The sequence below is a fragment of the Acanthisitta chloris genome, unplaced genomic scaffold (assembly GCF_000695815.1).
Source record: "Acanthisitta chloris isolate BGI_N310 unplaced genomic scaffold, ASM69581v1 scaffold7263, whole genome shotgun sequence".
Classification (NCBI taxonomy): domain Eukaryota; kingdom Metazoa; phylum Chordata; class Aves; order Passeriformes; family Acanthisittidae; genus Acanthisitta; species Acanthisitta chloris.
In genome coordinates, this window is record NW_008665349.1 from 616 (window position 1) to 28118 (window position 27503).

The following is a 27503-nucleotide window of genomic DNA, read 5'->3' on the forward strand; positions in this document are numbered from 1 at the left end:
TTTCATTTTTGGGTGCAGGAGCTCAAGCCTTAACATTAATGCATTAAATTCTTTAAGGCAATGTCTAATAAACCTTGTTGAAATTTAGGTTTGGCCACAACAAATAATTGCAAATAATTCCAAACATCATCCAAAGAGGAGAAAATACAAGAAATGTTATCTAGGTTTTTCAAGATTTGCTTAATTACAGAGTAGGAAAAATCAGCTTCGGTGCTTTTTTCTTGTTCTATAGATAAGATTTTGTCTTCCATGTTTATTTACTTAGACATTCTCGAAGCAGAGGAATGTGTTAAAATGCAGCATGGAGTAAAATCCTAAAAGTGGGTCTCTAACACAGTTGCTATTTTAATGGGCTTTTTACAAGGACGGATTTAGTTTCAATAATAGTTTTAGGAAAAGTTTTAAAGAGACTTCAAAGTCTCTGAAATCTTTGTAACAGAGCTAGCCTCAAAGATCAGAGGGGGAAAAAGTATTTGAAAAGTGCTTCTTACTTTTGAAAAGGTCAGGATTATATATAAAACTATTTTAACCTGTTTCTTTTCTTTCTAAAATGTTGGCCATACTTAAAGTTGATAGTCTTGCTTCAAGGTGGAATGTATGGGGTAAACCCTGTATTGTGTTTTGTAGTAAATTATAAACATTTTAAAGTCAGTCTTCAACTTGAAATATGATGTTTTTCAACTCCTTAATTCTTCTAGAATTTTCTTAACGTAAATGGTTATGCTTGTCTATAGAAAGGTATTTTGCTCAGAAGTCTTTTATAGGCTTGTATCTTTATGATTACCGTGTGGGGTTTTTTCCTGGTATTTTGTTTGTTTATAAGCCTGCTGTTAACATATTTGCAGCATTGTCAAAAGTAACCCTGACAGTGGCCCCACTTCGTAGTTTTCTACAAAGAGGCCTTGTGATTTTTTCTGTGACAGGAATTGAGAGGAGTCCCCAGGACAGGCTACCTCAATACCTGCCTTTTTTTTTTTTTTCCTAAATTACAAACTGTTATACAACCTCAGGCTGGGACTGTGCAGAGTCCATCTTCCTCCCATAGCATGGGTTGTCTGGCTTCATCGGTCATAATGTGTTTACAGCTAGTTAGGAAGGCCTTGTAGGTAGGCACCATTTAATTTTGTTTCTTGGTACAGTTAGTTTTTAGGGCTCAGCTAACTAATAGAGGAAATAACAGTATACTAGCATGTGACCCAGTTGAGCACTAATTTCCCTCAAGTAATTGGTGGTCTCATGTGGGAAATATGAATGTCATCTCATCTTAACGTGCGTTTTTAAATATATATATATTAATTGAAAAGGTTAATAGATTTATTCCATTGACATTTAAATTTTCATTTTTTATAGATATTGAAATGCTCTAAACGGTATAGGTCGTATCTACTGTAATGCAATTCTTTTTCTGACCTGGTGTTTGTAGTTGGAATCAGAACTAGTGAGAGACTTTTATTTTTTAACATGAAGTCATTCAGAAAGAAAAGAGCTTTTGTCTCATTAGGATTCTATTAAGCCTGAAATTTCACATTATGAAGTGAATACTATCTACATTTTCAAGCACATCATCCAGAATTAATGAATATATGATTTAAAATTTTTTTTTGTCCATATATAGGTTAGAAGAAAGTTGTAGGTGTTCGTGAGAATGCCTTGTAGAGATGAAGCCTCAAATTAGGAATCTATTTCTCGTATTTATTTTTAGAGCACTGAAACAGAAGCAACTGCTTTACAAAACTCCATGAAATATGAAAGGGTGCCATGTTATTTGTGCTATTTCTACTTTAGGTTTGAGTTACACAGTAAATTAAGGTGAGCATGGAGAATTTTAGCATGGATAAAAGCAGAAATTGAGGGGAATAGTTACATGGTTACATTCCTGTAAGGCACTTTGAAGCTCTTGCATAGAGGGCTAGATAAAAGCGGGAACTTTATGTTGGAAATGCTGAAGAAGTTTGTTACAGAATCATTTATGTTGGAAAAGACCTCCAAGATTACCAAGTCCAACCTTTGACTGACTGATCATCACCTTATCAACTAGACCATAGCACAGAGTGCCACGTCTAGTCATTTCTTGAACACCCCCAGGGATGGTGACTCCACCACCTCCCTGGGCAGTCCATTCCGATGCCTGACATCCTTTTCCATGAAGAAATTCTTCCTGATGTCCAACCTGAACCTCCCCTGGTGCAGCTCGAGGCCATTTGCTCTTGTCCTGTTGCTAGGTGCCTGGCAGAAGAGGCCAACCCCTACCTTGCTGCAACATCCTTTCAGGCAGAAATAGTAATGGTGTGGTCACATGGAAACCAAGAGTCTACTATAGCAAGGACTGCTTGTACTGTCTGTTCTCCTGTGCATGTCTCAGTGATTCTAAGGCAAGAGCAGTTTTACAGAGCTTGTGTAGATCTCTCTTCCAGTTCCTGCCCTGGTTTTGTGCCTTGGCATTTAAAGAAGCTGCACAGAATCTCCACCTGCAGTTCTAGTCTGAAGGCTGTGAGTCTCCATGTGGCTTTTTTAAGCAGTGTGAATTCTAGAGCACTCTTAGTTTGCTTGTTAGATTATAATATTTCATTTGCTACTGATTAAAATCCATATGAAATACTTTTTCAGTTACATCAGGAGAGCAGGATCCTTTCCTCACTGATAGTCAAAAAGATTCCAGTTGATCTTGAATGGATATAAAATTAACTGTATTTTCTGTGTTGGAGTATCATCTCTTGGCCTTAGAGAAGAATATAGTTCTGTCTGGTTTAATATTTTTTTACTAGCAGTAGTTATTTTTATTTGCATTTAAATGTAAAAAAATTTGTATGTTCAATGCAGTGTCAACTGAACCTGCTGCCTGTAATAATGAAAGGTTTTGAGAATGGGAAGTACTTTTAAAATTTTGAAAGTTTAGGCAAAGTGTTCTACAAAGGAGAAATGTTATTCCTAACATGCAATCATTAAGGTTGGAAAAGGCCTCTAAGATCATCAAGTTCAGCCATTAACCTAACACCTCCAGGTTCACCACTAAACCATGTCCCTAACTGAACCTGCTGCCTGTAATAATGAAAGGTTTTGAGAATGGGAAGTACTTTTAAAATTTTGAAAGTTTAGGCAAAGTGTTCTACAAAGGAGAAATGTTATTCCTAACATGCAATCATTAAGGTTGGAAAAGGCCTCTAAGATCATCAAGTTCAGCCATTAACCTAACACCTCCAGGTTCACCACTAAACCATGTCCCTAAGCCAAGCCCCCCTACATCTACACAGCAGACGTAATAAAAAAAGATTGCTAATGCTGGCAACTCTCTGGAGCAGATTTTTGGTTTTTAATCCAAGTTATCTAGTAATGAGTACAGAGTAATTTGTCTCTGGGGTAGAAAACAGTCTTTGATTGAAGGGATTCCAGTGTCAGTGACTTATATCAAATTAATAATAAGATGCAGAACTGTTATGAGCTTTATTGATGCTGTATTTAAGTACTATACATATATAGTAAATGTATGGTGAAATCATTCTTTTCTTACTGCTATTATTTTACAACCATTTTCATATTTCAGAAATTTATAGCCAGCTCTGATAATGCTAATTTGTAAGCAGCTAGGTAAAAGTTATAAGGGGCTCAAACTTTTTTCAGTCCTTTTTAATTGCATTATTTTCTTTTTCTCACAGTGGTGGAAAGGACAGCTGTTACAATATGATGCAGTGTGTTGCTGCTGGGCATCAGATTGTTGCTTTAGCCAATTTAAGACCTGCTGAAAACACAGGTATGGAAGCCACATTTATTATTGGAGATGGTTTTTTTCTGTAGAAAAAATTGAGACACAATTGTGCCTGAATTAAGTTCCTTTATGTGTTTTTATATAGTTTTGCATATTAAAGGCCAATATAGAATACTTAAGACATAGAAAAAAGAAAAGGCTATGTAGATGTATTAAATTTATTTTTGCTCAAAGCAGAAAAAGAATCCAAACCCACATGATAAAGATCAGTAAAAGATCACACAAGCCCTCTGTTTAGCACAAATAGTAAAAAGTGATAGAGATATCATCAAACTAAACTGTATTTCTGGAAATGTCTTAAACTGGCACAAACCATTCCAGTTGCCAAAAATGTGCCATTGTGCTGCCGCTCATTCCATTTTTATTTCTGTGTGTCTTCCTCCATTATTCTAACCCAGCATTTGTGAACTGGATTGAGGAACTGATCTGGGTTGGAACTGATCTTGATGCACATATTTTTCCTGCTCTTCTCCTTTTAGCTTGGCCCAATTTTCTGATCAGTTCCTCACAGGCTCTACCTAGACTTATTTCTGTGAAAGAGAACAAGAGAAACTCAGGTAGTCGGTGGTGAGGTGGGAGGGTGAGCTGAGTATTCATTATTGGAATAGAGCATAAATTGAATTTGAAATGAGACTTGAAAAGCGAGTTGTTTCCCAGTTGGTAAGGGAGAATGTTAAAGTATGTTAACATAGGTTGACCGTTCAACATATGTTAAGCAATTAAGTATGGTATCTGGTAACTGTATAGTAGGAAGATACACAGAAAGTGAAGAAAAAAGGGAGCTGCCATCACAAATGAGTCACAGACAGAACTGGTAAATGCTAGGGACTACAGGAACAATTTATTTTCCGAGTAGCTAGGACATAATAATCTCTAATCTTGTTGAAATATGTTGTCCTTAAACTAATTTATCCACATCAGAAATGTAGAATATTGTCACTACAATCATAAAATGCTCTCTTTAAGTGTGTAGCTGGAAATTTTGTAGAAAGTTAATTGAGGTGCTTCGGGCAATAGCAGATTCTATGCCATTCTTTTTATGTTATCTTCTACCACTGTTGCCTGGAGAGTCTCAATTAATAAAGAAACTGTGTATTCTAAACAGAATATCAGTTGAAGACCCTGTCATATTCACGTATGTTGAAAAACACTGAATTTTTTTCTTAAAACAACTCTTCTGGTCTAGGTTGGTTAGGTGTGATTAGGTTGGTTAGGTGTGATTATGGGTTTGTATTTGCCTGTTTTGAACAGAAGCATATCTGTTGTGTGGCATCAAATGTGACATGACCTAATTGTTACATCACAAATGAGTTGTCTTGATCTTACAGAGCTTTTTCTTTGCAAGAGGTACTACAAAGGTATACACCAGAAATTCTTGATGTCTCTATGTGAATTCAGAGAAGTTCCAGTATTACAAACTAGCATTAAAAGAGTGAGCTGTGTTAGCTTTTAATAAAGTGGAGATTTTGCAAATAATGATGTATTACTTTATCAATCCATTTGAAAGATTATATGAAAGATTTTATATATAAATGGTTTATTGTATATTTTGAGATTTAATTCTAATCCATGATGTCTGCATTTTAGCTGGGGTTTTTCTCTTGCCTACTGGTGACAAAGTACTTGTAAGAAAAGTCAGTTAATTTTTACTCGTGGTTAAAGGAATAGCCTTTTATTTATTAAACAATGTTAAAACATCACAGAGGTCTACTTTATTCTACTTAAGCAGAAATAACCTCTTCTTTTGTGATGACCCTGATAACAATTTAAAGAGTAAAGTTTATGTAAATTTTGACAACCTATTGCTTATTCTCAGTGTTACAGTGAATTCCAAATTTCTTGCTCGGAATACGTTGAAATGCATCTGGCTTTGTCCCTCTGAACTGTGTTTCTGTTAAAATTACCATAAAAATAGGAGCAGAATCGGACTGTTATGAGATTTTTGGATGAAGTAGGAAGAAGAAATGACACCACAATTTCTAAATAGGCAGCATGTTTGTGACAGATGTCTTCCCCTCCATACATCTGTTGGGTGGAGAAATCTACTTTTTCTTTCCGTGTTTATAGCGGTATTGTCACCAAACATCTGTTTGTGAACTGAAAAATACTAACATTTAGATTTTCTCACTGCTTGTAGTATTGTGATGATCTGTAATTGTTGAAATAATGTACCTAATACAATTGTTTATTAATTGTGGCAGGGCAGACTGATGAATTGGACAGCTATATGTATCAGACAGTAGGACACCATGCCATTGACCTATATGCTGATGCACTGGATTTGCCACTCTATCGTGGTTTCATAAAAGGTACCAGTGTAAATACTGGAAGAGTATATACCACATGCCAGGAAGATGAGGTTGAAGATCTTTACCATCTCATGAAACTTGTTAAGGTATGCTGATTGAAAAGAATTATATAGCTGGGAACAATTACATTGCTTAACTCATTTATGAATTTAAGTAAATGATCCACTTAGATATTTAAGGAAAGCTTTGAGAAAAAATAGAACACTTTTCCAAGTTTTAGTTCTATTCCTTTTTTCTTCTTGGCACTGTAAATATGTAGCATAACTTTATTCCTCTCCAATGTAAATTATTAATCCCCATTTCAAGCCAAAACCATGTTCCCTTTTAATTAAACCTTTCTTAATAAAAACACCGATAACAGGTGCTTGGCCTGTGCGACAAAAAACATAATTGTGACAATTACTCAGAATGTTTATGTAGTTTTGTATTTGAAATAATTGATTGCTTGATTAGTGTAATGAGTGATCTTTTGGATTTTGTGCATTTATCAGTGTATGGAAAGTAATGTCTAGACATTTCCATTTGCATACACTTATGCTCTGTAAAACAAAATCTGTTATTTGGTTGTATTTTGCAGATCATTCACAAAGTATTACAGAATATTTTACAATGATAGTTTTGATTCTGGTAGCCCTGTAACTGTATTCTAATATATGACGTAATAGCAATAACATGTATCAACTCCTTTTAGCTATAAAACCACTTAAAGGGACATAATGAGCCTATTTTCTAAAACACTTAAAATATATTATCTGTTCTTTTTCAAAGTCTTTCATTTTATTTTCTACCAGAATTAAATCAGATTTCATTGAAAAAAAATCGAAATTCTCTCACTGACTTTAGAGGTTTTCCACAAAGTTTGTGTTAACGTGCTATGTCCATTCTAGTTAATTGTGTTGATGACTGCAGTGCACAGTACTAAACCAATACAATGTTCAGAAAATCATAATTGCTATTTTTAACGAAAGTAAATACATGTTTAATTTTATTCATTAGACTGTTAGACTGCTTGCTGAAACTTCAGCTAAAGATATCTGTACTCTTCAAGTCATGTATTGCACATTTTCTAGCACCTTTTCCTTCACTGACATGAACATCAAGATTGATGAACCTAAAAGCTTGGGGTTTTATTCAGTGTTCTCTTTTAAAAAAATCAAATTGCAGATAAGACCTAAGAATGTGGTTTGAGTTCAAAGTGCTTTCTGAACCATCTAGGAGTCATGTTATGTCTTCTAAACATATTTGGCAGGGAAATCCTGTTCTTTTAAAGTAAGATCAAGATCATATACCTGTGTTGGAGTATGAAACAGGCAAACAGTGCATGTAGGCAGTGCGGCCTCAAGTTGTGCCAGGGGAGATTGGATATTAGGAAAAATTTCTTGACGGAGAGGGTTATCAAGCATTGGAACAGGCTGCCCAGGGAAGCAGTTGAATAACTGTCTCTGGAGGTATTTAAATATGTGTAGACTTGGTGCCTGGGGACATGGTTTAGTGGTGGACTTGGCAGTGTTAGGTTAATGGTTGGACTTGATGATTTCAACGGTCTTTTGCAACCTAAATGATTCTATGATTATGCTCTAGAGTGCTTCACAGAGGTTTTAAATGGAATGTGCATATCATGCAGTACAGGAATCAAAAGAAATATGATACAGCAGTTTTAAATTATTTTTGAACCATGATAGTATTAGAAATTAGAAGGACTAGTATGTGCTGTCTCTTAAAGCTGCATACTAACAGCTTTCTGCTGCTGGGTAAGATAATAAATTGCTGATCAATTTAATTTAAAATGGGCAGATTAGTGGCAATTAAGATGATACTTCCTTTATGATTCTTGCTGTCTTTGGAGGAATGGATGCCTGACATAAATTAATGCTAATGTTAAATCTTGACAACTTCTGCTTTGGAAGTTTGTACATGATAATTGTAACTATAGTTAAAAGAGATATAAAGTTGTCTGGAACTAAGTAACTGTTTCTTTCCTATATAAAAATATTAATTCCCCTATTTGATATCTTAAAGGCACAAATATCAACAATATATTGCCTTTATGTTAGACTTTGTATAACCATGTCTTTACAGTCAAACCTAGCTATGAAATTCTGATGCAGAAGTTTCAGTAAATGTCTTATATATTTTGATGAATTACTTCAAAATTATCAGGGGGACATAAACTACAGTAGCTGTGGTTTTTTAGTTGAAAGAAAAAGGCTAACATTTTTCTTTTGTATGTTAACAGCAATTTTGAAAGCTTTCTGGTTTTATTTTTTCACGTTTTTAATAACTGCTGTTTTGTAGCTTTACTATGTAAGTCTTAAACACTGAGGATTTTATTCTAGGAATTCTTTTCCCCAGATGTTAATAGTTTTAAACAGAAGTCAATTTACATTCTCTTGAAGGGAGGGAAGGAATTCTGTGGAAGCCTTGTCAAAACCATCCTTGAGTGGATGTTATTTTAAAACACTGGTCAAATAACATTGCTCTTTTTCTGTCAAATGATTTGGGGCCAAGAATACAGGAAAGGTGTGTCTAGATCAAAATCACCATAGTATGCCTCACTTTCCGTTTGCAAAGTGTGTCTGTGTTACAAGTACTTCTTCAATAAAAAAATTGAAACGTATTTGAAAGTATTTGATGTTTTTAAAAACAACATTACGAGAACAAGATTTCTGAAATTTGAAATATTCCCTTGCAGTTCTGGGAAACCCAGGACAACAGTCTGTTTTAGTTCATGTGACTCAGCGAGTGATATTTACTGCCAGTGACTGTAAACCTGTTAATTTTATTGTCACAAACCCAGATGATTGATAGGTATAAAGGAAAGTTATGTCTATTTTTTAGTTGCCTAATTCCATGTTTTAGATTCTGCATTCAATATATATTGTGAAACATATGAGTATTTATATGATGTCTAAGTGTATCTTACTATGCCTAAATGTATCTTACTGTGCAGTCCTTAACTGATAGTAGAATATTTACCTTGTGAGACATGTAAATCCTGAACTCAAAGGCATAATTTAATATCCTCTCAATGTTACTGAATAAGGATTACTGATACCATTGTTTGTCTATGTCCCTTTACATACTGGAGATTTTCTGAGCAAAGCATGTAAGCACTAGAGTTTCTTACTTGCCTGAATTATATTTCAGGGTTTTATAATGGTGCTGCCTTTTAAACACGTGGGGAAACTATTCTTTCCCTCTCATAGCAGGAAAGACTGGACCATGGAGGTGATTTTGTGAAACTTTGCTGCATGTCAGTATGAGGATATTTAACTGCTTTCTCCCCTTTTCAATGTAATTATGATCTCGTTCAAATAATACATTGACATTTTATGCAAACACACACGGAAGTTTTATTAGATGGATTGAATGTGGGATTGTTCTCTGTATCTCTTGGAAGTATGGCGAAACTTTTGTTTAGGGCAGTGGTTGTGGCAGTTTCCAGGCTATACAAACCAATGCAAGATAATTTGTATCAGTAGAGAGTTCTGTCCTCTTTCAACTTTCTTGCCTTATCTCCACTACTTGGTGAAGTCTTTGCCTTTGCTTGGTAAGCTTCCACTGCTGAAGCAATTTGTAGAATTCTTGAACTTGCTAGAAATGTTTTTCTTCTAGCTGTTTATTTCATCTTTTTCAATGACATGTTTAATTACTTGAGTTTTTTAAATTAGCATTTTAAAAATTGATTCGACTTATAGTTTCTTTACGATATCTTTCCCTCTGTTTATTGTGTAAATCATGCCAATGGATTTTTAGACATGTATTTCTGTCAGAGTTCTTGTTGTGCACTTTGTGGATTCAGAACCTGCAAGCTTATAAAAACAGAGTCCACTTGAAAAAAAATTATATGTTGGCTCTCAGGACTGAAGGAATATTAATTATGAAACATCATTGATCATCAGCTAAAAAATAAGAATTGATGTTGGATACACTGGGTGTATGAAACGTTTGAATAATAATAGCCTTTGCTTGTAGCACTGTTTAATTTTATCAGTAATGTGGAAGGGGAAAGGAAGAAAATTTATTTTCTAAAATATCATGACATTCTGGAGCAGTGATCTTATAACTCAGTCAGTCACTAAGAATAAGTAGCATGTTTTTTAGTTACAGAAACAAAGAGCTTAATAATACAGAGTGAGTCCTGTATTTAATACTTAATTTTTAAGGACAGGTTCATAATTTTTTAAATGGTCCCAGATTGATGTTTACTGAAGACAGAAGGTATTCCTGAGAGTCTGAGAGTTACATTTGTCTGAGTCAAAATTGCAATAGCAATGCCATTTTAGATGTTATGTAAGATTATATTTTGTCTGAGACAAAGTACTTTAGCTGTGCCGGTTCAGATGCAGTAGAAGTAACTTAGGTCCTATCAGTATTCACTGAAACTTCCTAAGACTCAGAGTTCTTCAGAAAACAGTTCTTTGGGGTTTGAGATGAATGGATGAAATACAAGGCTATTCGGTGACCCTCAGATAGGGATTAATTCCTTCACAGAAGATAAAGCTTTCAGTTCCTTGGTATTGCTAGTAGTCTTCCATACTAAGGAAATTATCTTCCTTTCACCCTTCTCCAGAATTCAGTTGCTGTGACCAATGGGTAAAACAGTTCTTAAATTCAATCCGATGACTGACTTCCTGTGGCTTTTGTACAGCCAAATGTTTAGGTGCTCCCCCCAGGAAAAATACATGAATAAACATAATGTAGTATTCCACTGCAGGCATTGCTCCATTGTCTTCACTGTTACAAAATGTGTTTAATAGAAACAGTAAAGTATATGGAAATGGTCATTTGGCTTTTACATGTCCATTTTAATCAGCTCTTGGTATATGTCTGTGTGGCTTCTGTATATGTATATGTATCATAAAGACTACTAGTATGCTCTTAACTAATACAGATAAGGTTTGCAGAATTTCTTAGTAGTCTTGAGGATCTAAATAATTATTAGTTATAAAATCCTGTGTCACTTCAAGAACCTGTAATCTGAGGACATCAGCATGCTATTCACCAAACTGTTTTTGCAGTTTGCAAGTTCAGACAAAGAACGTCGCTTCCCCCCGCGCACTGATAGGATTCGGAGAGTTCAGAAGTGTGCAGAAGAGCTCTGTCCTAGTCATCGTTTCCCATGTTTGTAGTTAAAGAAAATCTAGTATTTTCCCTATTATGATTTGAATTATGTGTAGACGTATAGATTAATACTTCAGGGTTATGTTTCTCAGCAATTTGGAAAAAGATTATACTATAGGAAGAGGTATTTGTCTTTATACTGAATTTCCAAAATAATCACTCCTCCCTAAATTTTTCACCTATATTTTGATTATTGCAAATCAAGAATGCTGTGCCCTTGATATATTGATAGACAAACATTATGTATAATTCAACAGTTGAAATACAGATTTTATGTAGCAAATGAAATTATAAGTATTGAAAAAAAATCTTTACAATTATTTGGTGTGCAGTTAGGAGGATCAGTGATAGATAAAACAATGGAATTTATTTATTGGACCTTTTTCTAGTCATGTAGCTTTGATGAACAATTGGAAACCATGTCAGCACACTATTTTTGTCTTTAGATGTGGAAGTCAAACGTGAACTTTTAGAAATTGTATGAAGTGGCTACCTACACTGACAAATAAATAACTGTCCCTCTTCATAAATAAGGTTTTTATTTCTTTAAGAGAAAATATTTGCTGTGATTTTTCAGAGTTCCTCTACTTTTTACAATGACTAGATTTTTATCTGCAAGGATTTGAATTGTCCCTTTACACTCATCATGTTAAATTTTTACTTTTTTTAATTGACTTGCTATTTTTTCTTTTATTTAATTCTGGTTTGGAGCTCCATGGCTTCCTCCACCTAGGGGATGACCATTGTCATCAGCAGTGAATAAGAGTGTGAACTAAGGGAAGAGGGTAATAAGTAATTGCATAGTTGGCAGTGCTTTAAGGAATGTAAAAATATTTATATATCGTGTCCTATTCAAAAGACAGGATTTGTTTAGGCTTGGTGTTTTTTTAGTATGAATTTTAAAATGAGATGGGAACAAGGAAATTTTTTAATCAACAGGATGCCTGTCATTCTCCATGTCTCATCTGAACTGTTCAGGAGGGGTCAATTTTTTTTCCAAAAGATCTTCAACAGTATATTTGAGGTAGTTTCTTACCGTGAGAAATGCTGAGCTTTTTGTAAACAAAAAAGCCAGTGTATTTCTCCCTGTTAGGTGTGTGGAGTTGTTTTCACTCTCTCAGTCTTGTTAATACTGAATAAGCAGAGACAGTCAGGCTGGTGGTGAAAGATGGTAAGCAAGCCTGAGGGCTTGTTCTGGTCAGCGTTAAACCTCTGATTGCCAGGTTTTCCTAATTTCCCATTTCCAGGGCATCTCTAGTGTGACCTTGCCTGCTGAATATGATGTTCTGGGTTGCAAGATTCTCACATGCATTTGGGAATGGACAGCCAGGCATTGTTTACAGGACGCCAAATGAACCGTGCAGTCACAGCAAGTTTGATAAACACACATTTCCTCCTTTTATCAGTGAGATTGCAGAATGTGAAGTATGAGTTTCCAGTTTTACTCATTCCCTTCAGACCTTTTCCTGTTTAAAAACTGAATCTCACTAATTGGATGATGATACATCCTTGGATTTTGTTTTGCTTTTTTTTGTTATTGTTGTTTTAAATTCAACTTACTGGTCACTGACACTTTATTTCAGTGCCTACCTTGATCAGGTTTGGCAGACTTTCAGATAAAAGCTTTCCATTTGTTCAGCACAGAAAAGGTTCATCCCTATCAATGTAAAATGAATGCTAATTAACAGTAATGACTTCTAATCACTTTGTTTTTATACTCCTTTAGGAGCACTGCCATTATCCAATGTAGTTAAGTGAAATGCTTGTATATGAATCAACAGTGCTGTATTTCTTCTCACAGCTATTGCTCATAATCAAGCTTTGAATAAATTATGATAATAAAATTGGTTTTAATGTGCTGCATTGCATGGGGAGAAAGGAACCTTAAATATGTTGTTAAATATCTTGAATATTTAGCATGTTGTCTATTAACATTTTGGCATTCAGTATTGTAGCTAAATGGAAAAATACATTAAGATGTTTAAGTCAATTTTGTAAACATTATCAAAACTTTTTTTTATCAGTTGAATTTTATTTAAGTGACATGCATAGACTCAGTAGTCTCTGTAGCAGCCCCGTTTGGATCCAGTTGAATGTCTCTAGGAATGCACTGCAACATTTCTGAGACAAAATGCAGTTCAGTTTTACACAGAACAAACATGTATCTTAACTTGAGAACTTCACCTGTTTTAGCCTAGTGTCATAGTGTATATAGAGTAGGTTAATACACTTTTTTAAAATTAATAACTGTGTGTCTAACAAACTTAGTTTTCTTCATATGCATGCAATGTGCTTGACTGCCAGCAGTCATATATGCTTCAAAAGGAGTATAAAAATAATTCTAGTGAAATTTTTATCAATAGTTGGAACTAATAAAATGAGCAAAACTAGATTGCTAGGATTAATGCTAATGAAAAGAGATTACTGGACTCATAGCATGTTAAGCAATTTTAAAATAATTCTTGTTTAGAAACAGAATTAGGCTAAAGACAGAATACATAAGAATTTGAAATTTAGTGAACCCTTCCACTTAACACTGCACATACAGGGCTGTTGGGAAGCCAGAGATGGCAAAACCTGTGTGAAACCTATTTCTAGCACAAACATTAGTTTTTGGTTTAATTTATCTTTTAATAATAAGTTGCTTGATACAATTGCTTAAATCACTTACAATAAATTCTAGGTATCAGTGTCAGTGGAGGAACTGGGATCTTGCTTGTAAATATATTTGTATTGTCTGGTTTTGCAATTTATTAAAAAATTGGATTTTCATCTTCTATGGCGGTTTCCTTTCATGTAGTACACCTGTCTCTGCGTGCTTAGAGACACAATCCTTTCACAGTTACCATCACAGTTCTGACGCATGTGGATGTGAGTGAGTGTCCGCAGTCATTGTCTGTGGTTTTGATTTTGGTTTTTTGTTCACTCATTCATGTAGCTTTAGACAATTTTCTGGTATATTTCGTTTGCTTGAGCATCTTCTCTGTTAACATTTATTCTTTGGTTTATTATGAAGTTATTGCGGAACTTAATTTCAAATTGCCTTTCTTGTAGCCTTTGCTCTTTAAATGCGAATTTGAGTGAGTGTTCATAAAAGTCCTGTGGGTTTTTTTTGCTGTAGTACTGTAAAACATGCTTGTGGGTTTTGCCACCACATTGTTGAAAAGGAGCAACACCTTTCTTCTCTAAAGGTTCATTAAATGATTGATACTATCCATATCTTATTTCAGTACTTTGGTTCCTTACTTGGCATCTTCATCAGGCTTTTTAAGGATAAAATTGAAAAATAAAAAAAATCGCTGAATTATTCTGTACTGAGGAAACTGGCTGCTTTATATTATTTACAGTTCTCATTAGGCAGTGGTAATATACATTTTTAAAATTTATTAGTATTTAAAGAAGTGTAATTTGGGTTATATCTAATAAAATACAATCAAGGACGGGGAAACTTTGATATAAATGACCAGTAAAACATCAAATTTATTTTTGAAAATATTTGTATCTCTGAAGCCCATTCTTTGTGTAAAAATAATTCTGCATAAAATCAGTTATATAAGCTGACCTATTTAACATACTTTCCCCTTTGCTATGAATGTCATACATAGAGCAATTTGAAGGTTATATTGTTTTTAGCTGGACACTTGCTGTTTCTGGTAAGTGTATTTTAAGATGATTCTTCTGGAAAGGCTGGGATTTAATTTGGTTTATATTGCACCAATGTTACTGCTTTCAAAATAGAAATGATTGATTTGTAACTCTCTTTATGAAAAGGAATAAAATGGAACTGACCTTTTACACTGTGAAAGGACTGTATAGTGTGGAGATATTCTTTCTGTTGATAAATTCTGCCTATGGAAGAATTGCATAACAGTGATCATTCATTTTCATATTGATTATGAGTGGTATTCCAGTAATAGGTAGCTGTTTGCAAAGGATAAGGTGGTGCTATGATTAGTTACCTTTTCCATGAAAAACACTACAAAGGAAAATGCCAAATATGTGCACTGCGTTATTCCTATCAGCCTGACAGTCTGTTACATGAACTTTTTTTTCAGTCCATTTTCCTTCAGAAATATAGCTCCAGTCTTTTTGCCTTAGCATTGTTTTAGGTTTAGTGCATTTGCATGCTCTCCTAACTCTGAATTCTTTTTCAGTTATTTATTTTCCTGACAATCTTCTGTTCTTGGGCCGTTTCACCATTGTCAGTCTTAAAAACTGATACAACAGTGCCCTCTATAGTTTCTTCTAACACGGTTACTACCTGCAGCTGGTTTTGAGCATTCAGGTAAAGAACAGGATGTTTAGACTTATTTTTAGTTCAAACAAAAGCCCTTTTTTTCTTAAGGAAACATTTTGATTTTTCGCTGACTGTTTTATATGCAAGAAAGGGAATAAAAGAGCCTTTTCTGAGTAATCTTTTAGATTTATAAGCTGTCCTGTCATCTAGTTAAAATTGAAATTTTATCAAGCATTCAGGGCAGTCATTAAAACTGGATGGGATTTTCTGAGTTGTGTAGGCTTTCCTGAAAATTTTGTTTGAAGCGGAGCTTCAAAACAAAATAATTTTAAACTTACTTCCTTTGTGCTTGCTACTTGTCCTAAAATAGATATTACATGATCTGCCAGGAACTAAGGACATGCTTGCCAGCAGAACACCTAAGCTTTATTAATGATGTTGTTTTAATTCACACAGTGACTGAAGTAATTGTTGTTCATTAGCATTGATTTATCTCCAAAACTCATTTACAATTTAGATTTCTCTTTTACCTCATTGTAGCTTAATATGCAAATAACTTTTTAGTCTGTGTTTTCTGCATAACTCGTTGGACAGGTTCACTATTGAACACACATGTTCCCCGCATTCGCGTACTTCCACATTCACACCCATACGCTGCTATTTAAATATTATAAACTACAATAAAAAAAGCATGACCTTTTAAAAAATAAATGCTTTAACTACAATTACTTTCTTCTGTAACAGCATCATAAAAGTCACTCCGTGAAAAGTTAAATGGCTTTATTTTATGATGGGGAGTGTTAATGTACGTGTAGAACACACTCTTAATGCACTTCTATGAAATGAAAATCATAAGTCATTGCAGTAAATTGTAGTTAATGATGTAACCATTGATGGCTATTCAAAACATTCCTGTATCTCTAATGATTTGTGTAAAACACATGACTGACCACATGCCTTAGTTCATTTGGAACAGTGGATTGATAAATGCACCAGCTTTCTACTTCTGAAGACCATTTTTTCTGTGGTAAGAATTTTGGTGGAGCAAATAGTACATCACAAACCACTTGCAGTATTAGAGATATGGCAATAAATGGTGATGAGGGCTAATTTTAAATTAAATTAAGAGGTGAGATGCTTCAGCCGTATAGTGTGCAGAAGCTTTTTTTTTTTCCATTTTATGGGTAATCACTAGCCTCTAGTCATATGATGTCTTTACTTCTTACCATGAGATTTTATATACTGAAATGTTGCTGGAGGAAGCAACTATTATGGCATAATGTGCACTGACTAATCCAGAAAATATCCCATATTTACTATCCGTTAACATAATGCAATTACAGAAGTAAAAACGTTGCCCATGTTATTTGAGTAAAGCAACTATTATTCTACTGGCAGAAAAGTAATGTGGTCAAGTAATTTGACAGAAAAAGTAATTTGGTCAAAATTATTTGCCTTATCTCTAAATTTAACTGAAAGTCTGAATCATTACTAATTCTTCCATCAATTGCGTAGTTATTGTTAATCTTAAATATTGGGAGGTGGAGGGGTGTTCATTTTTGTTAACGAGCTTCTTCTTGCATGGGCGTTTTCTTATAGTAATTCAAGTTTGAGGGGTTTTTTTAATATGGTATGGTCAAACCATGGATTGTTCAAAGTGATCTTGAAAGCTACTTTGTGAAGGAAGGGTAGGGATTAGAGGTTATATAAATTTTTACTCTGAAGTAAATAGCTACTTTAGATATTATTTTAGTATTTTCAATGGAGCTTCATCACGGTTCACTCTCTTTAAACATATCTGTCATACAGATCAGTGGAAATTTTGCTTGGAAATTAATTCTTGATTAAAACAATATTTTAATGAAGAAAAATACAGGTGAGTTGTTACAAGTGTTATCTGGTTGGCCGTGAGAGAAGATTTTAATTTTAAACTGCAACATTTGAGATACATAAGGTTTTGTCTGTTTGGAAAAGTGCATAAGATGTGTTTCCTCAGAATGAAACTAGCCAATTAATATTCAGAATAATTAAAATAGTGATAAATGTAGGTTACAATATTGGAGACAATGAATTCTGGCTTTTCTGTCTACCGAGAGCTGCCATAATTTACCAAGACTGGGCAAAGAAGAGACAGAGCAGACACTGCATATGCATGTAGAAAATGAGCGGTTTAGTCCACATACTTTTCTGTTTTTAGTGAAAATGTTAATGACTTTACCCCATTCAATAATCATTACCTCTCCCAAAAATACCATTCTTCTTTTCATTTAGTTGGATTATGTGATCTGTGTCTGAAAACTTTACTGAATGAGAATATATGCTTAAGGGAAATCTGAAGTTGAAAATACATGTTTTCAAATGACTTGCTTAAGAATGATAATTGAATAATTTTCAAATGTCCTTTCATAAAATCTGAGCTGCTCCAGAGTGTTTCTGAAGATGCAGGGTATTTCTGAAGATTATCTTAATTTTAATTTCTAGTACTTCATTGACTCCAAAATACTAAAAGATGTGGAGACAGAATATTGAGAATGTATTTTATCTACAAGATAATAAATATTTATTCCAATTTACTTGGTTAACATTTGTCTACACTATGGAGCTAGTCACGAGAAGAAAAACAAATACTGTAATCTAAAATGCAATATTATTTAGCATAACAAAATAAATATTGACTTATTTCACTGGAGACATTTATGAAAATATTTTTTATGACTCTAGGGCAGCATTTGTGGTTAAATTTAAGTTTAAAGACCTATTTTTTGAGGATATTCTTTTAAAGACAGGTTTTGTTTTGCTGTTAAGATATTATTTCTTTCTTTAGAACTTGATCACATAAGAGTTAATCTTTTATGGCATAATATTTTTTAAAGAGAAAAACTAGGTTTTACTTGGTTACTTGATGGCCGGTTTCTATAATGATAGGAAATACAGATAATATCCTCAAAATGATTGTGAGGTGTCAGTAGATACTGGGGTTATGGACTGAAAACAAATGAACACTTATTTAGAAGTATTTTCTTATGGACCTGTTTGTTCTACATTCCTTAGGCATCTTGTTTCGCTGTTTTCTCTGTTATCCACAACCTCCATTTTTTTTACTTTTTTTTTTCTATTGTTTTGCATACACGGTGACTTGATAAGTAGATGGTTTTGGCCTTTTGTTTAATAGTGTACTTTTGGTATCTAGAACAGTTATAACCATCGTATTTCAGGAGGGCACAGTTTATTGCAGAATGTGTCATCCAAGTGGTGCATTATAGTACCTGGTGTTGCTTTGTCTTGGCTTTCTTAAACTTTTATGTTCTCTGGACAATGTACCAGCACACAGAAAGGATTAACATGTATAGACATATAACATTTTGTGGAACCTGAGTTTAAATTGTAATGTTTGTGATTTTACAGAGCTACATAACTATTGGTTTATAATTGCTGGGATTAATTATTAATCTTTCTTCTTCATGTCATGTTTCATTCTGCTACAGTTTGTCCAGTTGTTTGGTTTTTTTCCTTTCACATGCCTTAACTTTCTTTAGACCTCTACAGATTTCTACTAATTTGGGTGGGTTTGTGCTACAATAACACTTTTGGCCACCTTCAGGATTATCCTTATCCTTCAGAGACCAGTCTTGGGTCTTAGGGAAACTCATGTCAGTCATTATTACCCACTTGTCATTGTGACTTATTCATTGCTTGTATCACCATTCTCAAAAGTCTTGCTTTACAGAAATGGTGAACAGTGCTGTGAAGGAAAGATCAATAAATGTTTTCAAAGGAAGTTTTACCCTGAGACTTAGGTCTTCTTTTTGATAGTAATCTGTGCTATTATTTCTGAGATGGTTTTAATTTTTTGACATCAAGTATCCTGTTTCTGAAAATGAAAAGATGCTATTGCATTAATTAACTTTTGTGGAGCAGGATGTCTTTGGCAAATAAGTTGTATAACATCTAATTTTCCAATTTTCAATACTTAGTGTCTTTTCCTGAATGCTTGTCTTGTGAGCTGAAAATAAAAAGTGTTGTTCCCTCAGAAAAAGTGATGACTAATTTCTATAATAAACGCTTGAAAATATTTCTTTGAATTTTAGTGATACCATCGTATGTAACTTCACAAAGAAAGAAGAAAGCTTATTTGAAATGATCAGTTGGAAAAAAACGGAAAAAATTATACTTCTTCCTATGCCTATTTGAATTGTTTTGAGAGCTTGATGACCCATTTTGTTTTTTCAGAGCATCCAATTTCACATAATACAGTGAGTATTGACAAATTTTGAAATGTGGTTGCTCCAGAAATCTGTGTGAATGTATAATACTAAACTTAGTATATTAGTTGCAAATTCAGGCAGCTGAGAATCTGAAAGTGGCAAATGCAGTTTCATGCTCTCCTTTGTATTATTTTATAATTAAAATAATCTGGAAGTGCAGATTTTAATCATACTGTATTAAAGATTATATGATGAAAACCACTGGAAGGAAACTAACCAAAAAGGTCACATGGGTGTGTGATGCTTCACAATTTTTTACTTCTTGATTCTGCAATGTTAATTTTTTCTAATATTTTTGAAGTGAAGATAAAAAAATCTGTAACAAATGTGCACACAGACACACACGCACATTGGACTTGACACTTGAGGAAGGTGGAAACCTAGAGTCTTCTTTGCAGTAGAGACTAATGCAACATGAAATGAGACAGTGCCATGTCTAACTGTCAGCCTGCTGCTATTTTATAGGTAGGAAACAGGTTTCATGGACTACATTTTTGTATCCATAAGATGATTGGGAGGTTAATTGGAAAATTTTGTTCAGTTTATTCATTTCTTCTTTTACCTCATAGTTGCTACTCCATCAATTGGTAGGTATTCTCAGAGCTGCGTTATTATCAGTTGCTCCTGATATGATTATATGAGTGTCATTCCAACCTTGGAATATTCACATTCTCAGTAATCATTTTGCTAGGCTGTCAGAATTTTGGCTGCCAGAATATTCCTGAGAAATACAAACTAAAGAGAGAGTTTGTCGCATTATATAATATGCATGTAGAGCAGCATCGAATAGGAACTACTCTTTGCTTAGCCATTGCTGCAATAGAAATGTATTGTAATATAGTTAAGTATTTTGAAAGATGTGTGCAGCCCTGTCCAGTCTGCCCACTGCATTAGGCAGTACTGTAGATAATGTCATGTACTGTATGTCAGCAGACTATTAGAATAGCCTGCTCTATTCTCTTTTCTATATTAGTAGTTAACCTACTTAAGCATGAGTCAGATTTGCAGAAACATAGGAATTCTTTCAGGTATTAGACTTTCTGTATTTGATCAAAACAGTGTATAAAATAACAATAATTAAATCCTTAAATGTATAAGAAATTCAAAACCAGGAGATTCCTTGCTTCCAGGCTTGTTTTCAGTCAGTGATCCAGCATGCTGGTTTGTACCAGGTGGTGTTCAACTCCTAGTTCCTAGGAAGTTTCCTTTCCCTCACTTCTGAAGTCTGTCAAAACTTTTTCCCTGTTCCACTTAGCAATCTGCAAACATCTATTTGTGATCTGCTGAGGATAGCACAATTACAGCCTGTTTGTAAATTACCTCAACTGAAGAAATCAGTAAACTGTAAGTGATTTATGCATAGGAAAGTTTCTTCTCATCCTGCTCCCCATTCTCTCATTCAGCTAACTTGCAGTTTTCTGATTAAGGTAGCAGTCGAGTTTTCAGTTTTTGTACATGCATTATGCATTTGGTTGCATTTTATTAATATTATACTTAGAAATTTCCATTGAAGAACAGAGACCTTCTTATATGGAAGTTTTTCCTCAAAGCTGATCATTAGGTTTTAAGTTGTTTTGATTCCTTTTGAGTACAGTTTTCCCTTTGAATTGAAACCATACACAATCCATTCAGATTTAGTTTTCTTCCCAGTCTTTTTGTTTCTTCCTTGTTCAGAAGATGTTCTGTCCATATGTAATTAGAGTAGCAGCTTTCACTTCCTTAAATATGTGGTCATATCTGTACAAGGCAAGGGTCATCGCTAATGCCTAACTTCTTATTTCAGTAGAGTGTAGAACTCATCCTTCTCTTTGGTCACATGTTTCAGTGGTTCTCATGTTTGACAGGCTGTTGCATTGTTGTCGGTAGGTACATTTGAAACACGTGAAGTACATTCAACCTAACTTGTTAATGGTACCTTGTTAAGAACTCTTGACTTGAGGCCACGCTTCCAAGCCTTATGGTATTTTAGAACTTAAGTTGCAAGTGCATTTAGGATCTTTTTACCTCTTCCTCCCAAGCAGAGAATCATAGCGCAACAGTGTGGTAATGCTCAGCGTGAACAGGCAGTGGTTTAAAATACTGTAAACTTCTCTTTTCAAAAACTGACATCTGTCAATAAAATAGCAATTCAGGTGGAAAGCCTAATATAAATATTTTGCTTCTGTTAAATGAGTCAAAAGTATTTGTGAGAAGGCCGCACTTACTTTGAAATGGGTGTGAAAGCTCAATAGTGGGCAGCCCATTGTGCAAGTGTCTGCTCTGAGAACTGGAAGGGGACTGAAACTGAAATGAATATGAATGGCCCTGAACTTCTACCATCTATGAACATTTCTAATGTCCTTGGCCCTATCTGGCTGTTGTTTTTTTTTCTTTAAACTGTCATTTTGTGTCACTCAGTTTGTGTGGAGTTAGACTTAAGAGACTGTTAACTTGTCTGGTAGATTCTTTCGTGAACAAAATATTTCTGCTCTTAATAAAAAGCTGTTTACCTATTGTTACTGCAGTCCACAGTCACTTAGGACACAGGTCATGATAAGTACAATTTTCAACTTTAGATGCCTCAGTCCTCTGAAGCTTCAGTTCCTGCATACAAGCTTACATTAAATAATTGTAGCACCTCGATTAGACAAAGTGCATATTTATACTGAGAACCCTCAGTATAAAATTAATGCGCATACTTTTCAACAATAAAGCATTCTGGAGATGCTTTTTTTTACTTTAGGCAACAAACAATTTGGGAAATTCTGATTCAAGCAATATTGTCTTCTAAATGTAAATAATCATTTTGTTCTTAATCTTGGAGAATACCATAACAATCTGCCAGCAGTCAAGGAATGAGTGAGGAGGGATGATAAATGAAGGCGTGTATTCTGTTCTCCGTGATTCAGTTACACAATGGCAGTAGCAGAAAACTTAATGTTCAAGTTGCTTTGGTGCACATTTTTAATGTGGAATGTGAAAGAAAATGCAGTTGGCTTTAAGCAAAGAAAGTACAAAAGAGATCTTTGATGCTCTACATAAGTGATTTTATCTTTCTTGCTGTCCATTTCCTATTAAAACAGCATGTGGAGTAATAATACCCTCTAATAAAATATTGGTTGGATTGTACTGTAACTCTGAACTAATGTTTTGTATTTTTAAAAAAAATCTAATGTAAAGAAAAAAGGATAAAAGAGATGACCAGAGGACCAGTGAACAAGTGTACAGCTTCTCTTTCAATTTCTTGCATTTTCTTGGACTAAGATAAATGTTGGGGTTTAAAAAAGAAATTAGACATACTTTGGAGGATATTGGAATTTAGAAGAGGAGGGGTAAAATGTGTACATTAATCTTTCATCCCTTCTAGGTCAATAATGACCCTACATCATCCATTGTTCTTTGCTTTTGGAATAGGTTCAGGATCAATTTAGTTGACACTTGTCTCTTTTGGCAGGGTTCCTGATTTTTCTTCTCAGTGTTTTCTGGTCCATACCATTTCCTGATATTATTTTGCTGCATACTTTTCTCTATTTTTACTTTGAAACACCTCTCCTTTATTTCTCTCTCCATTGTTAAATATTTGCCTGCATTTAATCTGGTATCACCCCAAAAAACTGTATTTTGTTCATATTCTCTAAGATATTGTGAACTTGCCGACTTGTCACTCTTATTCACTGTGCCTTCATGGTCATGTATCTTTTCTGCTGCTCTCATGGTGACTAAGGATGTCTTCCTTGAGAAAGGAGAGCCTCACTTTCACCAGTTGGAAGAAATAAAAATAAATATTGCTCTCCCCGATGTTCAGACACACATTTGCTTTCAGGTTTTAAGGGGGTGGAATGGCTACCACTCTGAAAGCAATCTGAGGCTACAGCCCTGTTGATGAGATGAAAGAACTTCATAAGATTGAAAATACATTTCAGATTTATGCAAGTTAATAAAAAACCCAAGATGGAGCAGATTTTACAATAAATTTAAGTGGTTTGGCATTTTGTAACATTTTTTTTCTGTTAAGCATTAGTGGAAGGTGGTTTCTTTTTGTAATTTTTAAATCATTATTCCATTACAGAAAAATCCTCTGGAAGTTTTTATTTTGGTATTTATGTGTTAATATTTTTAATTTTCTCCTTTACCATGTCTTTGGCACATCATCATCTGCCTTTTCTTTATGTTTCTTCCAATCTCCTTCTAAAAATCCTTTTTTTACATTTTTTCCTCAAGGCAGGTCCTTGAGCTTACCTTTCTTTCTGCTACTCAAATTCTCTCTACCTTAGAGTACTAAACTTCTAATTACCCCCTAAAGTGTGGTCTTGTCAACCCAGAGTGAGGCAGTGTTGCTTGCATATATTGGCATTTCCTGAAGGCTTTCCACTTACTGCTTAACTGGATTTAGGGTAAGTTAGATTTTACATGAATGTGATGTTTTAGGACCTGGTTCATACTTGTCTTGTTTCTGGTATAAGGAGTATTGTATTTTGTTTCAGAAGGATTAAGCCTGTTTAAAATGGCAAAGTTGGATCACATTTGCCTAGAATACATGTGCAAGAATAGGTCATCTCAAATGTCAATTTTCAATGCAAAACCTTAATGAACTTTTCAGGTTTTGGCCAAGCATTTTTGTAGAAAGTGTCATACTAGTGCCTTCTTGTGAAGCTGGTTTCCAGTCAGCTGTCTGAAATGCAAAATCTCAATTCTGTAGAAAAAGATCTCCAGAGGTTTTTGATGAGAATCTGGAGGAAAAACAGATACTGAAATTTTCTGTGAGACAAACAAAAGCAGAAAATGTTAAACCTTTTCTGTTTTCCTGACCTTGAACAGCTGGTTCTTCTGAGGAAATGGGTTTGGGTGTTTTCAGCTATTTTTTCAAGCTCATGTCTGCAGTCTGGACATGGCAGAACTATGTTGTCCGGTGGGGCCAGATGGATAGGGAAAATCTGTTCCTAAGTTCACAACAGTTCACCGGAAGAGCTGTGAAACACACAGAGATTGCTTATAAATGAAGTTACTATATTTTCTCATCTTTGCATCCTGTATTTTAAGGAAATGTTTTAAGGTAATTTTGGTAGCTGAGGTAGCCTGCTGGAGGTGGGTGGCAAATGGGCCATTATGAATTGCACATTTTAAAATTCTACTTCATTTATTCTGAAGTGTTTACATCACAAATCTTTTTCAAGTTTCTTACTAAAAACAGATTGTATTACTATTCTATAACCTGATGACACCTCTGATTGCATAATGTCAGTTATAATAGAGTATGCGTTAGTTATTATGCTGGAAAAGCAGTGGATCAGGCATATACTGTATGCTAAGCCAAGAACCTGTCCACTGTTAGACTTATCAAAAGCAAGAAGGGATTACTTCCTGTGCACATCAAGACTGCTGAAAGAGACAAAGTAGCCTGTTCTCTGCTCTCACATAAGGAGCAGTGCCAGTGGTTCCCAGAGAGGCTGGGATGTTAGTGGCAAGCCTGGCCAGGAATTATCTTTAAAGTAGAGTTTAGGATGCTCTTGTATCATGGGGAGCCTTTAATTTCCTGGTCAGGTTGTGGAGGAGTTGGCTTTTTTAAGTAAAACTAGATAATGAAGACAGGAGACAAAGCTAAGCCTTGCCAAATGCCTGAATAACAAGTGTGCTAAGGCTTGTGGGACGGTTTTTTCTTTTCCAGGTTATCGATGGTTTCTGTGAATATGTCTGACTTTGATAGAGGACATTGGCTATTTCTCATTATATTTTTAGTAAACTCCTCAGAGTAGGAAGTCTTTATGATGGGAATTTGATACCTTACAATACTGAATTTGAATGGGCAGATAATGCCATTAAACTCTCAGCTAACACATAAAGCAGAATGATACAGAGGAGAATGGTATGTAGTGTTTGCAACTGTCTTACATACTGATCTTTGGCTATTGGAATCAATGTGAAAATTGCCAAGTGATATTTTGTGGCCTCCATCATTCCATTTGATTAGATTGCAGAATGGTCCCTTTCTGGCCAGAAATATTGAAGAAATCTTTGTAAAAGAAGCAGTAAACAACATAGGAGTTCCACTGAGTGCTTTTGTTGAGTAAGTGCCTTTCCCATAATTGCAAGAAATTTGCAAGTCAATTATTTATCTAATATTGTAAACTATATTTATTAGAAACAAAATTACATACCATTGCAAGCTATTGAAAATGCAGGTCAAACTATGAAGAAAAGTAGGGATATCTCTGCCTATGTACTTTATTTCATTTCTATGCAAGAGGAAAGAAGGCTGCATCAGAGATTAAAAAAAACCCCAAAATAAACATACAGAAAAAAACCCCAGCATCTAAAAAGGAAAAAGAAACAGCATTCAGTCATATCAGTTAGTAGCTGCCTACATTGCAATTTAAATAGGTTTCCCTTCAAGTAGAATTCAGAACAAGTTTCAAAGTCTCAGCGGAAGTTGCAAAGTATTTCTTAGCTGTCACTGTTCCAGGCATGTACACTTCATGCAAGACAAGTCATAGGAGTTGAAGCATTTGCTTTGAAATAGATTTTCTGGTTAAACTTAGAAGTGAACATAATTTTAAAACAGTAGGCCCTTCACTTTTAATTTGACTTAGTTTGCTGAACTCTTTTGTAATGGATTAAGATCTGGGTTTATATTTTATTTTTCAAAGTGCATGTTGTGGTTTCAGTATTAACCACCAAGTCTAACTACATCTAGTTTTAGTAATTGTCTTTTGGGATTTGTTTCCTCATGCATTGGACATAATTGCAGTATCTGCTATCTTCAAAGAACTTTCTTAAGCACCCATTTAATCTTTCTAATAGGACACTTTCAAAAAATCTTTTAGCCAGAATAGTTAAAAGTATCTGTGGATGAGAATCCTCTTTCAGTGGAGGACAGATTTTTATTATTAGTTTTACTTGCGAAGCTTTGATTTCTGGTGTGATTATCCATGATACTGAACACAAAGCAGCTCTATTTCACTTTTTGAAACCTTTACCTCATTAATTGGGGTTCCTCTGGTGGGGGGAAGGGGCTGGGGTGGTGGTAGCAGTGCTCCTCCAAACCCTTATCACCTGTTACCAATCTTGCTAAGTTGCTCTTCTGCTATGGAAAATAATTGATGCTCTTGGTTAGGAAACTGAATAGGTTTGCCCATGTTAGAATGTAGCTTCTTTCAGATTTGCTTGAGGATTAACATAATTTAGCCTTGTGTTTCTAAAGTAAGTAAAATACCAAGACTCTTTTAAAACCGAACTCTCTTTTCCCATGAAGCTTTTCAAGATCCCAGTGATGTGGAATCAAGATTGATTAACTGAACAGTAAATGAAGGCAGAGAATAAGAAAATGTAGCTGTGAATATTATGAAATAGTAATGATAAAATTACTAATACAGTTGGATAAATTAACTACTGTGCCATTGGTACTGTGGTTTATAGTGGCAGTCTGCATGGAAAGGAGGGAGAGAAGAGTGGTTATGTTGCTTACATTCTGGTTTTTGTTCATACCTGACAAAGCACAGTAAATATCAGCTCTAATGATGAAGTCATCTGTACTGTAAAAATAAATTAGCATAGCACTGATTTCACAATGACTTTTCAAGTATTGACATACCACTGGTTGTTCAATATGATTAGTGTTTACTGGTAATGCACACAGCCCTCCATTAGCGAGACAGATCTAGTAGTCATTGCAATTGATGATGCCTTCCAAAATTCATCCCATAATTCACATGCAGCATGGATTGCAGTGATTACTTAGCACATTCAAAGAAGTCTAATTTTTTTTAATGTTATGCTAATACTGTTATTTTCAATAAAGCATCCGATACCCAAGTAATTTAAACACTATT

The 27503-nt window shown here is 34.5% G+C and overlaps 1 protein-coding gene across 1 annotated transcript in view; it reads left to right on the top strand.

Moving 5' to 3' along the window:
* The first annotated feature begins 3660 nt into the window (after nt 1-3660).
* The window catches only part of DPH6 (diphthamine biosynthesis 6), an 83452-nt gene continuing 59609 nt past the window's right edge, over nt 3661-27503 (top strand). The window contains exons 1-2 of the mRNA XM_009071714.1: nt 3661-3748; nt 5965-6158. Coding sequence (XP_009069962.1) covers nt 3679-3748; nt 5965-6158 — 264 coding nt within the window. The 5' untranslated portion in view covers nt 3661-3678. The remainder of the gene's footprint in view (nt 3749-5964; nt 6159-27503) is intronic.